We start from the raw sequence: 16813 nt of genomic DNA, 5'->3' as shown, positions 1-16813 counted from the left end.
GTGGAAATGTAACTAAGATCAATGTAATTAAAGAAAGGAGATAATTATGACATGAAGTGGCTGGTTAATCTGTATAGCTTTGTATTAGAGTATTGGACTTCACTGCTTGAATGGTACAGCTTATTTTGTCGAGCTATCCTCAGTTTTTGCCATAGTTTTGTACTCTAATAGCATGCTCTTTGATCTTCCAGGCTCTGAGGCAGATATCTGGAGCATGGGAGTGCTACTATATGCTCTGTTGTGTGGCTTCCTTCCATTTGATGATGAAAATCTGGGAGCCCTTTATAGAAAGATTCAGGTTAGTACATGAAAACTTGAAAATAAGTACTGTTCAGTGTATGTGATAAGTTTGTATACAGTCTTGAACATAACATAGAACATTATATGAGGTGAAAAAAAAAAATCATAGAGTTTTCTTCTTTTTCATACACTATGCTGATACTCCCCGTCAAAGAGGAATACCTAAGACAAGTCATTATAAGAGTAGACACAAAGAATAGGATTCTCTAGTCCCTTCACTCTGAAGTATGTCCCTTTTAATCACCTTTTGTGATATGCAGAAAATAAAGTGTCAGTATTCTATCACTCACCTTGATGTCATTTAAATATTTTTCCGTTAAGGAACCTAACCATGAGAGGAATGTACTGATGGGAAAAATTAGTCCCTCCAGGAAAAATCATTGTGCTTGTTCTGCCTTCTGCCTGTGGTTTTCTAGTGAGAAGAACTAGATGGTTTTAGGCATATCACTAAGCTCCAACTTGTGTACTAAAAATATAATGCTGTCTTTCTCTTCAATTACAGGCTGGTGTCTATGAAAACCCTGAGTGGCTGACTGCAGGAAGCAAAGACCTGCTGGCTGCCATGCTTCAAGTGGATCCCAAGAGGAGGATTACAATTTCTCAGCTCCTGATGCATCCCTGGTTGACTGGTGGATCTTCCTCTGCAAATGTTGATCCCTCCTCCAAATACAAGGTTAGCACATATACATATATTTGCATTCAGATAGCAATATACATATATCTGTATATGCACATGCATGCATGCAAGTACACACACACACAGTCACTGTACCAAATAAAAAATAAAATGAATAAATAAAATTATAGTAATAATAAAATAGCTGTATAAAAAACAACAAATTATTAAGAAAATTAGGTAAGATGCAAACAATTCTAACCAGATTGGCATCAGTCTGACATAATTGTATGAGGAAGACATCATTAACAAATTAAACACCTGACACAATAAACAATAGGAACATAACAAGTGGGTGTTCACTTTCTTCTCAGTTCCCATTGTTTGTTTAGTTAATTTGCAGGCGAATGCTCTTGACAAAGTATATATCTGCATATCACTTCAACCTTTCAAGGATAAAATAGCTCACACAGGGAAGCCACAGAATGCCAGACTTCTGATCTCTAAAATTTTTTATTGGGGAAGAGCAAACTTAGTATTGTTCAATGCCCCAAAAACTCATTTCCTCTATCTATCATCTTAACACAACCTTCCAGATAACTATGCCCTCTTCAGTGACACTCAACTGTACCATTCCTCTACATTGAAGGTCCCCAGTCAGTTCTTTACTAATAATCTAACCTAGAAACTTCACATATCTCTAGCTAATACATCTATGAAGTTAGGCATTTTGAGTCTTCCCCACCAGTTTTTCTCAGCTCCCCAAGCTGCTAACTCTGTACAGGGACCTTATCCATCCATGTAAAGAGTACACTTCACATGTATAGGGAGGTTCCACTCATACTCCTCTTTAAGACAGGGTGGAATCAAAAGCATTTCATCTTATCAACTTCTCTCCTCTGACTGTCTTCAGCCTCTTTCTCATCACCACAGTATTGCATCTCTTGCTATCTTCTACTGCTATTTTCACACTGACTGCTTGCTAACTGCATCTCTTCTCTCCTTCTGGCATCCTTGCTGTATACAACTTTCTACTTTCTCTTGCTCCTATTCTGTTCACCTCTATTACAAGCATTACTAGTATTCTCGATCATTCATTCCTATTTCTGGTAAACTCTGGAAGTCCCTTCCTGCTTCTGCATTTCTTCCTTTCTGTGACTTGAACTCTTTCAAGAAGGAGAGTTCAAGACACTCATCTCCATTTTTCAGTAATTCTTTTGGCATTTCTTTGGGTGACTGGCATTATAATAGCCTCCCCCCCCCAGTTTGAGAAAATGCACTGAAATGTATTCCCATTGAAAAGTGTGTAAAACAAAATTTAATATTGCACATCTGCAACCCTCTGCTGGCATTATATACGAATGAACAAAGCAGGAGGCTTTGTGAATATTTCCCAATTTTCCCAAACCTGAAGAAAGAGCTATATAAAGGTCTTCAAGGCATGGAACCCCAAGCTAAGCAGTAAAAGAAAGCAAATTGGGGAGAAGATGAATCTCTCCAGCTTGCAATGTTGTATTGGGACAAAGTCCATATACTGAGAAAAAAATTCAAGAATGTCGATGTATCTAATCAAAAGAAAAATGATTTATAGAAGAAGGCAGCCGACAGCCTAACAGAGCAGAGCAAGGCTAGGGTTTGTTTTTGTTTAGAAAACTGATCATACTGCACATAGTTTTACACCATCTTCGTCCATCCATCTTTTTCATGAAAATGTACAAAAACACCTGGTGGGAATTTTATTTTAGGTTTAGTTTTGCACTTGAAGAAGATGGTACCTTATTACTGGTAATACATTTGAGGTATTTTATTAATTGTACTGGTATATCACCGTCTCAGTTGTCTGTTGCTCACTGACCTAAACTTCACCACAGATGGTTTGGTAGTTTGTGTATTGTATTATACCACTGATATCAGCTAAAACCACTAAATTTAAACTGAAATTTGGAGGTCGTTTTACCCACTAAAATACACAATACTTTTTTTTTCAGCTTTGACTAAAATTTATTGTGGAAGCTTGTTGAGCAGCAGAATGTGACGTGGTGTTCTTAACTATAATGCCATTTGATAATTTTACTGCTTTGCAAATAACTTTTTGTTACAAGTATGCATGCTCTCCATATGTCTATTCATAAACTACTAAAACTTGGTATCCATTGTGTGCATGCATATACATAGGAAAATAATACACAAATTACTAGAACAAATGTAAACATTTGGTGTCATGTCATTTATTCTCATTGAATTTATTTAAGATATGAAGCACCTCATGAAATATTCATTTGTACAATGCTCTGTATGACACATTCTTTAATGCTTGGCAGCAACTAATATAAGTCATGGAGATGATGAGGTGAATTTAATGAAAACTAAACTAATATTGGTTTTCCAATTTACAACCCAACCCCATCCACCACTACCACTAGGACCCAGAGGTGAGCCCAGTGCCCTGTTATTCAATGGTTCTCTTGTAGTTAGTTATTGCCTTTGATTCTCTGATAGATGGTCTCATTCTTAATGGATTTAGTTGATCTTGTAGATGCCCTCTGTCTTAATGGATTTAGTTATCAACTGATCTTTATATAGATGCATTCAGTCTTAATGGATTCAGGTAACGAGCAATTATGCTTATTTTCACTAACACTATTGTATATGTCAAGGAACAGGATATCATTTTGGTGAACTAACTGCATTGTGTCATGATAAAAAATTCAATCAGAAGCTTATTGCCAGTGATAGTGAGTGAAAGTGCCTTTAGGGATAGTTGTAAGAGTTCTTCTTAGAGAAGGATGTTTGATTTACAGTCATGCTTGTTGCTTCGCTGCATTTTCTTGACTATATTGTATTCTTTATTCTGTGTATATACTTAGCTAATGGCCATCTTAAAGGTGAGATCAGTGAGATGTGGTATCTACATGCATGCATTCACATTTGCAAACATTTTCTTATATTGTAGCCTTCAAGGTTCTAGATGAGAGAGGACCAGGTCTTACCACCTACACTTTGCTGTGATTACTTGCACAGCTTGAACAGCTATTTCTTTACTAGGATTTAACAACTGTGTTGTTTTTCCCCTATACCTTAATTGACTAAAATAAATGGTCTATCCCCATTCTTACTTTCTTTATAAGTTTCAGTAATATATGGTTTATAGAGCTTTATTTTGTATTTTTGCCTTGTAAGGTCTGCTGCCATCTTTTAATATTTTCAGGAGTGAATCTTTAATAACAAGCTTTTCCTTGCAAATGAAAGGTACACTTTATTGTACTTGTCAAGTGTGAGAAATGGTATGTTTTATGGTAGTTAAAATTCTGTTATTGAATGAATGGAGCACTAAAGTGATTGTTGTGAATGTACAGTGCTACTCAGATTGCTCAGCAAATGAAGAGTTGAATAAATTTGAGGTTGAAAGTATAAATGAAATAATGAGAATGTACAGTTTGCATTGGGGTTGTTAATTTGGGGAGAGATTTTCTGAATGACTAATTAAAGTGTGGTAAAAGGTTTGAAGTGAAAGTTAGACTGCTGATAGCAGTCAAGGAAGACATTATACTGTTTTTGAGAAAAGACACAGCAATTCATAGAATTGAGAATAGGCACAAGTTAAACATAGGTGTTATAAGAAGTAATATAAGAACATATATTTCTTTGTAGAGGTACTCCAGTTAACATTACCTCAGCCTCCATACTAACTCACTATCAACAACTTAGACCCATGGTGTGGACGAAGACGTCATAACTGAAGTGGCAGTACATCAGGGCAAGTCCCGTGTAGCTGTGCGGCAAGCAGTCTTACGCTGGTCCTATGACTACCTTACTGCCACCTACTTCCTACTGCTTGCACAGAAAATGAAGGGAAATCCGTTACGGCTTCTTCCCAAAGCAACTCCAACTGACGAGAAATCTGTAAGAATTGTTTTCTCTTTCTATTTTTTATGGTTGACAATTTCAATATAGTCTTGTTTCCAGTGAGTAAATGTCATAAGATGAAAGTCAGATTGGGTTAACCCTAAACTGAAGGTGTAGTAAGGAAGTAATTTCTTGCATTTGTATTTCTTTTGACTAGTAATCACATTTTACAGATTTCCCTAAACCCATGAGCAGCATACATGGTGTAAATGTTTCAGATACATCGAGTTCCAGCCAGGTGTCTCATAGATCAACTGAACCAAGAAAAACATGATACTTCTATCAATGCAAGAAAAGGATCTGATAATCTTCGAAATTCTCCTCGAGGGTTGCATACATCCCTTGAAGGGGGATTGAATGATGTTGATCTACTATCCATTTGCAAAGTTACTCCTGTTGAACAAATAGTGGAGAAAGTTGTAGGTAAGACAGCAGCATAAGGAATGGTATTCTGTACCTGTTGTATTTGGAAGTTGACGATTTCACCCAGTTCATCTTATCATCTTTGTTATTACATAGAGAGATAAGATTCTTATGGGTTCTTTCACCTGCTTACCAACCACATACCTGAAAACAAGTAACTTACCTGCTGATTCCTATGAATTCTAGGGTCTTCCTTAAGATTTCATCCCTTGTTTTTATTTTTATTCACTTATCACTACTCTTTCACTTCAGCTCATTTCATGCACACATTCTCATTCCCTCACTGCACTACCAGACCAGCACAATCTTATGGCTTCCATTGTTTCACAAAGTGTCAGTCCTAATTCTTTATGTTGTATACTAACTTTTGGATTAGTTTCAAAATAGTCTTATACACATACCTCACCATGTTCTTGTTATTGTCATGTAGAATGGGCATTTAGTACTGCATTTCCTACTGCAAACATACAAGAAAAGCAGGCTGGGGAGGGGAGCACAATGGATGCAGGTTACCAGTGTCAGCCCATCTGGGTTATCTGTCAGTTGTTCACGAAACTGAAGAGCAAAGATGTCAAGGTCTTTCTATGATGAGATAATTTTGCATAACTGCCTTGTAAGTAATTAGGCAACAGGAGGTATTGCAATAACCCATTGTTTAAAATACACAAGTAATATGTAATCATGTTATTCCCTTTCTTTCTCCTTTCCATTCCTTCTGTATCTTTAGAAAGGGAAACATAAGTGAATTAAATAAAAAAAAATGGACAAACTTTCCAAAACACCATGATTTCTTAATAATTGAGTCACTGTACTTACCTTTACAGCCTAATTTCTTGCTAATTTCAGCCCACAATTTATCAGTTACACTTCTATTGTCATGTTACTTCTGCCTTTTATCCTATACTGGTGGACTTTCAAAGACTCATGATCAGGAGTTCCACACTCATTTCCACAAGTGGATTGATGGCGAGAATAATTGTTGGAGGATGCAGGAAAACACACTGGAGGCCATTTTTACTGTATGTGTGTAGATTTGTTTACAGGGCTTACTTCTTAACAGCGGGTTTGAACCTGCTTGAAAGACCTGCTTTCACTGTTCACCCTTACTCATGGTGAATATTATCTGTATGAAACATTGAACTAGACTATTTCCTTAAGGATCAACACCTTATCCTTACAGAACTTTACCGTTACAGATATCATGGGTAAGGATTATGAAAGTACATCTTCTGTGTTTAAGTTTATTAAGCTATGTTTTGCATCTCATAGGGAAGCGGTCGCCATATCAGGAAACAGATGATGACCTAGGCCTCACACCCCTTAAGTCTCCCAGAAAACGCAGACCTCCCTCCACCAGTGATGAGGAGAAGGAAAACTTTATCCAACCACGTGTTCCATCCTCAGCAAATAAGTCTCGGGTCAAGATTACTCCAACTACTCCCTGTAAGAACTTTTTATTGTACATGGTTACAGGTATCTTCTTCCCTAGTTTTCATAGATTCACAACTGTTTGTATGACTCTCTCTCTCTCTCTCTCTCTCTCTCTCTCTCTCTCTCTCTCTCTCTCTCTCTCTCTCTCTCTCTCTCTCTCTCTCTCTCTCTCTCTCTCTCTCTCTCTCTCTCTCTCTCTCTCTCTCTCCTGTGCCATCATTAAATCTCACTGATATAATAGGCATACAGTTAGTTTTAAAGTATATAAATAACATTCTTCTTGACCAGGTTTATTTTTGTTTCTGTATTTGGTGTTTTATGACATTTCTTTTGTATGAGTGTGTATGTGTGTATGAGTATGTGTGCTTGTTTATAGGTATTTTTTTCAATTTATTTTTTTTCATTATTCTCCTTGCAGATATAAGAACATTTATATCCACATGTATTTATTTTGCTTCATTTTGTTTTATCTTATTTGTTTATTTTTAATGGTTTTATTCTGTTCATTTTATTTTTTTTTATAAGTCTTGGTATCTTTGTCAAGCTGCGACCCTGGTTCTGCAGGATAACAGACTACATGTTAATGGATGAGGGAAATGTATAGTGCAGCACAAATGCAAGAGGAATTCATCAGTGTGATATCCTGGAATTATTTCAACCTTGACCATCCTTACAGCAAGTCTAAGAGGAGAACAAGGCATTAACATCATGAAAATAAGCATCAGCGGAAAGAACTGCTTTTCTAGTAATTTGTGGTGTTTCATCAGTATGATATCAGGATTACTTCAGCCTTGACCATCTTTACAACAATTCGTAGAGGAGAGCAAGGCATTTAACATAAAAAATAAGCATTAGTGGAAAGAACTTTGCTTTTCTAATGATTTGTGGTGTTTCTTTTTTTCCTTTCAGTCCCTGACAAACTTTCACCCTCCAGGTCAATGGATAGTGGCCTCAATGAATATGCAACTCCCTCTAAATCAAGGTAAGGATTGATCTTGTGAACATTTTTATTGCATATACCTATGTATAAATTAATGTTATATAAAAAAAAATTAAAAGTCTTGCATCTTGAAAATTGATTGCCTCCAACATTGTTTTTTTCTTTTTTGGTATGTGCATCAGCAGTAGTTATGCTTTCCTAGTAATTTTAGTAGTTGTACAAGCGTAGTTATATATTTGTATTCAGCTGACATCAGTGGCTGTATAATGCATTGAAGGATTGCTTACCATTCATAATTCTTGTCCATTATTTTGCAGATATTTAGCACCGCCAGAAGACTGGGGCTGGTCCTCAAATCGTACTCCTCTGTCATCAAGGAAGGTCTTTGGCAGTATTGAAAAGCACCTAGATAAGATGAAAAATATGCTTACCCCACGGAAAAAGTTGCAGCCTGACAGTGGGCCTTCAATTGTGGAGAGCAAAGTAAGAGTTTGAGAACTTTCTTTCCTATAGTATTTCAAACTCACGATGACCCACCAGGTGTTGTCCGCTTTATTGCCACATATTGAACCAAACATTCACTATAAACTGGTAACTGTCCACTAACCAGGGTATATTAGCATGAAATGTTCTAAATACCTTTTGATTTTTGCATTAGATAGTAAGTGATATGAATAATTGTTATATATATAAAGAAAAGAAGATACTTCATGAAAAAATGTGGCATATCAGGTCAGTTGACGTTGCCACCTGCTCCCGACCCAGAATCTAACGGGAGTGGGTGGGGGAAGGGTCGCCTCGACACAGGTGTGCGACTGAGTCATTCACCTCTTGGTAGCCAGGATGGAAGGTCACATTTGTTATACTTTTGTATTCCATCATATATATCACTTAAACATATCAGGAAAAATAAATATCAGAGTTTCATTCTCTCTTATAAGCACGTGTGGGTGTCTTGATTCTTATAACAAAGTCATACATGCAAATAAAGAGAACGGTTGTCTCCGTTTTCTGAGGGGGTGGGTTAGATTTGGCACCGCCGCTCCTTGAAGCGACCAACACCTGGTGGGTCATCGTGAGTTTGAAATACTATAATGAAGTTTAATATTTCACTTCATAGTACTGAAATAAACTTCATCCATAAAATTACTTGAAAAATTGTAGAAGTCGCTTTAAGTAATGGTTGTATTAGGAAGTAATAGTATCATAGGTAACTACATTGTATGGGTGTGATGCCAGAAATATAGGAATGGGATGAGAGGAGATTGAATATATGGGAAATCAGGTGTATAGAAAATATGTGGAGTGAAAATGGCATCACTAGACAAAAATGTGATGAGCATGAGCTTGAAGGATGAGTTGAATGGCCTGGAATAGGTAGCTGATGAATATAGAGGGAATGCAATCATAAAAGCTGATGATGATAATGATAGTGATAGCTATGACAGATGACTAAAGCACATCATGCATCAGCAGCAATGATTGGCATTTTTGTTTCTCTAAATTTATTATTCTTTCTTCTCTGCAGAATCTGTACAATGTCAGCACCACAGGGAGCAGAAACCCAGACCAAGTTCTTCACGATTTGAGGCGCGCATTACTTAACAAGGGCATCCTCTGCAATCAGAAAGGGTAACCACACAATTATTCAAGTATGGTTATATTGCATAGTCTGCACTCACTGATCCTAGAGATGTTTTTCCTTGTTTGCCTGATGTTTGTTGATATTTATATATATTTTGTTTTTGCCACCTCAAAGATAATAAGTTTCTATTTCTCTCCAATGGCAGATTACCTTATAATTACATTTATATTTACAATTTCAACATTTCTTATGCAGATGTCATTCTTTAGTTTAATTATAGACACAGTTTGAGATTTCTTCTGTTTCAGGTATGCATTGCGAGGAAAAGTGCGTGATGATGTTGGTGGAGCAAAGTTGAACTTTGAGCTGGAGGTCTGTCGAGTGCCGCACCTTGATGTAGTGGGCATACGCCGCAAGCGTCTCAAGGGTGATGCTTGGATCTACAAGCGTGTGTGTGAGGAAGTGTTGCGTTTGGCTCAGAATTCCTCAGCAGCTACCCCTAACACCTCTCATGGAATCCCAAAGAGCACCATTGGAACACCAGTTGTTACTTAATGCTCGTCATAATTATAAGGATATCATGATGTGTCCTGGTGAGCAAAATGCATCTTGGTTCTTTAGATCACTGTAAAAGTGCAGTAGTAACTCTTATCAGAATCTTATCTAAAATATTATAAGATGAGATCATTCACTTATTTGTAACTTTTTTTCATATACATTAGACAAATTATATTTGTAGGAAAGATGGGATTAACTGAGAATATCTACAAAGATAATGTCATGAAATTTCAAATTCTGAGTAGGTTATATCTGTTTATGTTAAATGCAGATGCATCTAGCCAGTATTTTCATGGACTCACTGACATTGTATATAGGGTATGTACATGGTATTACCTAGTTTGTAGTGAAGTCACATATTTTTAGTTATTTTTGGATTAATTCCTAAGTATTGTATATACGTGCTAAGTTTAGGATCTAGTTTTAGGCTGCTGATTTTCTCTGCTCATGCTTCCCATAACTTTAGTCACCCACATCATATGTAAATAAATCAGAAATGCTGTTTATGGATGAGCTTCGATAGTGATCTTAACCATCTGAAAAGCAGAATGATATGATAGAATACTATACTTGACCTCTATGCAAATGGTGAGGGAAATGTACTGACACTCATAGTGTAAAGAAGAGTAACTGACTCAGGTGCACGTTCCCCCCCCCCTCTCTCTCTCTCTCTCTCTCTCTCTCTCTCTCTCTCTCTCTCTCTCTCTCTCTCTCTCTCTCTCTCTCTCTCTCTCTCTCTCTCTCTCTCTCTCTCTCTCTCTCTCTCTCTCTCTCTCTCTCTCTCTCTCTCCACCACCACCACCACGGAACGTAGTGGTAAGCACCCTCGGCTCACAACCAAGAAGGCCCAGGTTCGAATCCTGGGCGCAGCAAGGCAAAGGGGCAAGCCTGTTAATGTGTAGTCCCTGTTCACCTAGCAGCAAGTAGGTACAGGATGTAACCCGAAGGATTGTGGCCTTTCTGTCCCAGGGTGTGGTGTGTGAGTGGTCTCAGTCCTACCCAAAGATCAGTCACTATGAGTTCTGAGCTCTTTCCGTACAGTAACAGCTGGCTGGGTGACCAGCAGATGACTGTAGGCAAATGACACACATACTCAGTTCTTATGTCCTTCAGTTTTCACTGACCACTTACTGCAAAGTTCAGCGGAGCAGCATATCTGGGTCTCTTCATGTGGCTAATGCCAGAACCAGTTTACTCCTGCTATATCTTAATAGACTGATCCCTTTCCCATATCTGATCTGATCACTTGATTGGACCAAATACATTACAGTAAATTCAAATGTAATACTTAGATTTTAGTAATACATAAAGTAAGACAATGAAGTCTCATTTACCAATGGCACATACTTAATGTTGCTGCACTTCCCTTTTAATGCTTATCATGCTAATGGACAATTCCACTTTCATAATAAATATGCCAATAACAGACCAATGTAGCTATTAGTAATTTTTGTTTTCACCTCTTTGGTCCTATTGTTGTGCATGTTTTATTTCTTTGGTCAAGCTTGATGGTTGGCCTTCAATCTACTATGATGCTTTTTAATCCAAATCTTGGTGTTCCTGCATAATCCCTACTCCTTCCCTATCCCTTTCATATATTTTATATACTTTTTGTCACTTTTGCATGCTTATTTATTGTACTCATCAATATATTCACTAATGATGGAATTATATACTACATGTAATTTAAACAGTAAGGTGCAGTAAATATTGTGATACTGACCTTTAAACATGTTGACTATTTTTTGAACATTCACTTTCATTTCCCACATTATTTCTTAATTGTTATATTGTAGTTTCATATGAAATTAATTCCTTTGATCATATAAGTATCAAGTCCCAGATTAGAGAAATTTTGCTACATTTTGAGTTCTAGATTCTTGCTAGCTGAGTGAAATGTTCAAGACTGAAAATTGAAATGTGGTAGGGAAGTGGGAGGCTTTTCAGAGTAACTGGTGCAGAAGGTGTTGCAAAACAAAACTGCAATACAGTAATATATATAAACCATAATGTTTTCACAAAATTTGTGCATGTGCATCTCATTTATTTCCTTCAATTATTTTCATGTAAAAACTTGAAAGCTCCTTAACAACACTATATATTACAGAAATATCCATATGATTTACTCATGCTGAATTTAGCACTTATAAGGATTGAGCAGTATTACTAAATTTTTGTTTTTATATTTGTTTTTCCACTAAGCTGTCTTTCAAAAAATAAATCCTAACTAGGAGGCCAATTTAGTTTTGAAAATATCTTGATACTCCTCTCCTGAAACAGTTAAATATTGTTAGAAGAGAGAAAACACAAGCAGGCAGAGATCCAAAATTTACCTTTGAAAGAGAAGAAAGAGTGCAGATGCTACTTTATTCATGTATTAATTAGACGGACAGCATAGGGTCTTGTACAGGAAGAATGTGGGAAGGAAGGAAATATGACAATAAATTCAGATAAGCAACAATCATAGAGATACTGGTAAAAAATACAGTTAAAAGAAACTGATAGGGTGAAAAGCCTTTGACTCAACCCTACTTTGCAAGCTTGAGTAGAATTTTCTCCATATATGGGAACTGTACTCTATAAAAGGAGGGATGAGACCCTTGAATAGAATAACTATTTCTTGACAACAAAAATTAGCGGAGACAATACAGAACACTTAAATTTACAGAAGTATTAATGAGATGTGAAGTTTTCAATTGATATCTTTAGAAAAGTATATAGTTCATGCATGTGTATTGTCAGGGTAAAGGATAACTTAGTGTCACTGAAGGAAAAGGATTAGTTATCTGGAAGGTTGCAGTGAATAAGTGGTGGTAAATTTTGAAATCAAGGACATGGACACACAAGCATGTTAAATAATTGTGTGCATAAAAGCAACAGACAATTTTGCTTAAAAGAACACCAGAAGGAAATAGAAAAGGGACTGCTGTCAGTCACACAACCTGAATTCAGTGAAAAACAGGTGAGGCTTGGAGGAAGTGAGGTAATGTTCAACATCTAAGACTGCAAATATTGCAAAAATTAATGTAGAAAGTTATATCTATGTATTTCATATTAAAATACACAAAAAACTATAGGAGTCTTCTTCAGTTCTTCAAAGCACCTAGGAAACTGGTATTTTCCAACACATTCCTTTTGCGCAGATCCCTGGGAGCTTCAAAACCTTAAAACTACCTCGGTCTGCAAGCTTTCTAAAGGCTTGCGAGAATCACAGTCGGGCAGCAGGGCGAAGTGAAAGACACATCCACTTGCAGACAGCAATGCAAACATGTTAGGTGAAAACAAGCCGATGTGCACCTACTGTTTTCAATAAAATCTTGAACATACAGAATTATCTGCATATAAGTCAGTCATGAGTGGAAACAATTATTAATACTGTAGTGTGAATTGTTTCAAATCAAGTGAATAGTAACATTTGCTTATAATGAATGTGGAACAGTCAAGCCTTCCAGTGGCATGTGGCATTCTGGCAGGGCAGGTAAAAGTGTCTGAATGGCCTTCCTGTCTTGGGCCATGACTTCCAACACGTCATTGTGTTTTGGTACAATGCCATAGTGCAGTGTGAGGTCATGAATGATACAACCAATTCACACTAAAATACTCTGCAGAGTGGCTTGTATTTGCAAAGGTGATGAAGTAGGACAGGTCTGAAGTGATACACAGGATAGAACATTCCTTTAACATGGTGGAATCTGAGGACCAGGGCAAAGGATTTCACTCTCGCCTCTTTGAATGACTTGTGATCTGAACGGCTGCTAGACGTGCTACCTACATCACAGCAACTCCTACATCAGCCTTGGAGTCCCCATCTGGGGAGGGGACCATAAATATCCCCAGGATGGACTCTTCTAGTATCAACCCTAAGTGTTTTGACACCCATCTCAATTTTTAATTCATTAACTTCTGCAACATTTGTGGTCTTGGATCTAATTTTCAATCTGTAGAACACCACCTCTCCTTCACTAAGCCTCATTTTCTTTTCCTCACTGAAACACAGATGTCTGAGTCAACTGATAATAGTACCTTTTCTGTTCCCTCCTACTTTCTTTATCCTCATTTTCAATCCAAAGCTGGATGTTGCATCTATGTGCGCAACAACTTATCCTGCTCTCGTGCTCACGCTCTTGAATCTTCTGAGTTTTCCACCATCTGGCTATGACTATAGAGTCACTCTCAAACTAAATTTATCTGTGCTGTATACCTCTCACCTAACTCCTCTGACTATATGAAATTCTTTGACTTCTTAACTTCTAAAATGGAGCACATTCTGATTCTCTTCCCTTTTGCAGAGATCTCCATTCTTGGAGACTTCAATGTTCACCACCAGCTTTGGCTTTCCCTTTCCTTCACTGACCATCCTGGTGGATTAGCTTTTAACTTTGCTATCCTCCACGACCTAGAGTAATTGGTGCAACACCCTACTTGTATTCTTGACTGTCTTGTTCTTAACCTCTAATCCTTCTGCTTATGCTGTTACCCTATCTTCTCCATTGGACTCCTCCGATCACAATCTCATATCTGTATTTTGTCTTGTCACTCCAATCCCTCCTCAGGATCCCCCTAAGCAGAGGTGCCTCTGGTGCTTTGCCTGTTAGGAGGTATTTTTATGATTTTCCTTGGAATGACTTCTGCTTCTGTGTCAGAGACCTGTCTCTGTGAGCCAAGCACATGACAGAGGTGATAGTGTCTGACATGGAGGTGTACATTCCTCACTCTTTCTCTCAACCTAAACCTTCCAAACCTTGGTTTAACACAGCCTGTTCTTGTGCTACACATGATAGAGAGGTGGCCCACAAAAGGTACTTGAGCCTTCCATCACCATAATCTCATGTGCTTTACATTTCTGCCCAGAACCATGCCAAGTCTTCTCAAGTAGCCAAAAACATCTTCATCAATAGAAAGTGTCAAAATCTTTCAAGATCCAACTCCCCTCGTGACTTCTGGCACCTAGCCAAAAACATCTCCAATAATTGCTTCTTCTTTCCCTCCTTTATTTCAAACAGATGGCAACACTGCTATCACATCTATCTCTAAAGCTGAACTCTTTTCTCAAACCTTGCTAAAAATGCTACCTTGGATAATTCAGGGCTTGTTCCTCCCTCTCCTTCACCCTCTGATTACTTTATGCTACCTACTAAAATTTTTCACAATGATGTTTTCCATCCCCTTGTTGGCCTAAACCCTCGGAAGGCTTAAGAACCTGACAGGGTCCTTCCTATTGTTCTCTGAAACTGTGCCTCTGTGCTTACACCTTGCTTCATCAAACTCAGCTCTGTCAACATCTACCTTTCCTTCTTGCTGGAAGTTTTTCTACATTCAGCCTGTTCCTAAAATGGATGACAGTTCTAATCCCTCATACTACCGTCCTATTGCTTTAATTTCCTGCCTATCTAAAGTTTTTGAATCTATCCTTAACAGGGAGATTCTTAAACATCTATCACTTCATAACCTTCTATCTGATCACCAGTAATTGTTCTGTGAAGGCCGCTCTACTGGTGATCTGGCTTTCCTTACCGAGTCTTGATCATCCTCTTTTAGAGATTTTGGTGAAACTTTTGCTGTTGCCTTAGACATATCAAAAGCTTTTAAGAGTCTGCCTCAAAGCTTTGATTTCCAAACTACCCTCCTACAGCTTCTATCCTTCTCTTTGTAACTTCACTTCAAGTTTCCTTTCTGACCATTCTATTACTGCTGTGGTAGATGGTCACTTTCTCTAAATCTATTAATAGTGGTGTTCCTCAGGGTTCTGTCCTGTCACCCACTCTTCCAATTATTCATCATTGATCTTCTAAACCAAACTTCTTGTCCTATCCACTCCTATGCTGATGATACCACCCTACACTTTTCACATCTTTTTGTTGATGTCCAATCCTTCAGGAAGTAAACAGTTCATGCAGGGAAGCCACAGAATGCCTGACTTCTGATCTCTCTGAAATTTCTGATTGGGGCAGAGCAAACTTAGTATTGTTCAATGCCTCAATGCCTCATCTATCAACTATACCCTCTTCTTCGATGACACTCAACTGTCCCCCTCTTCTACACTGAACATCCTAAGTCTGTCCTTTACTTATAATCTAGACTGGAAACTTCACATCTCATCTCTAGCTAAAACAGCTTTTATGAAGTTAGGTGTTCTGAGATGCCTCCACCAGTTTTCTCACCCTTCCAGTTGTTAATTCTGTACAGGGACCTTATCCATCCATGTATGGAGTATGCTTCACATGTCTAGGGGGTTCCACTCATACCACTCTTCTAGACAGGGTGGAATCAAAAGCTTTTTGTCTTATCAACTCCTCTCCTCTGACTGACTGTCTTCAGTCTCTTTCTCATCGCCACAATGTTGTATCTCTTGCTATCTTCTACCACTATTTTCATTCTAACTGCTCTTCTGATCTTGCTAACTGCATGCCTCCCCTCCTTCCACGGCCTCGCTGCACAAGACTTTCTTCTTTCTCTCACCCCTATTCTGTCCACCTCTCTAACGCAAGAGTTAACCAGTATTCTCAATCATTCATCCCTTTCTCTGGTAAACTCTGGAACTCCCTGCCTGCTTCTGTATTTCCACCTTCCTATGACTTGAATTCCTTCAAGAGGGAGGTTTCAAGACACTTATCCACCAATTTTTGACCACTGCTTTGACCCTTTTATGGGACTGGCATTTCAATGGGCATTTTTTTTTTATTAGATTTTTGTTGCCCTTGGCCAGTGTCCTTCCTTCATAAAAAAAAAAAAAAAAAAATGCCTCCCCTCCTCCCACAGCCTCACTGCACAAGACTTTCTTCTTTTTCTCACTCCTATTCTGTCCACCTCTCTAATGCAGGAGTTAACAGTATTCTCAGTCATTCATCCCTTTCTCTGGTAAACTCTGGAACTCCCTGCCTGCTTCTGTATTTCCACCTTCTTATAACTCGAATTCCTTCAAGAGGGAGGTTTCAAGATACTTATCCTTCCATTTTTTTACTACCGCTTTGGATCCTATTCAGGGACTGGCATCTCGGTGGGCCTTTTTTTCTAATTTGATTTTATTGCCCTCCTACATTAAGAAGTTCCCCTT

General features: G+C 37.9%; 1 protein-coding gene across 4 annotated transcripts in view; it reads left to right on the top strand.

Moving 5' to 3' along the window:
• The window catches only part of LOC135111036 (maternal embryonic leucine zipper kinase-like), a 41307-nt gene extending 29309 nt beyond the window's left edge, over window positions 1-11998 (top strand). For 3 of the 4 annotated variants that reach the window (XM_064023942.1, XM_064023940.1, XM_064023941.1), the window contains 9 exons: window positions 192-298; window positions 803-973; window positions 4625-4819; window positions 5041-5245; window positions 6515-6688; window positions 7586-7658; window positions 7934-8099; window positions 9145-9248; window positions 9510-11998. In XM_064023942.1, the coding sequence (XP_063880012.1) occupies window positions 192-298; window positions 803-973; window positions 4625-4819; window positions 5041-5245; window positions 6515-6688; window positions 7586-7658; window positions 7934-8099; window positions 9145-9248; window positions 9510-9756 (1442 nt within the window). In that variant the 3' untranslated portion in view covers window positions 9757-11998. The remainder of the gene's footprint in view (window positions 1-191; window positions 299-802; window positions 974-4624; window positions 4820-5040; window positions 5246-6514; window positions 6689-7585; window positions 7659-7933; window positions 8100-9144; window positions 9249-9509) is intronic. The other variant, XM_064023943.1, reaches the window with a different exon arrangement.
• Window positions 11999-16813: the final 4815 nt, after the last annotated feature.

This window comes from Scylla paramamosain, chromosome 21, assembly GCF_035594125.1.
Source record: "Scylla paramamosain isolate STU-SP2022 chromosome 21, ASM3559412v1, whole genome shotgun sequence".
Taxonomy (NCBI): Eukaryota; Metazoa; Arthropoda; class Malacostraca; order Decapoda; family Portunidae; genus Scylla; species Scylla paramamosain.
This window is presented reverse-complemented; position numbering and strand designations above follow the sequence as displayed.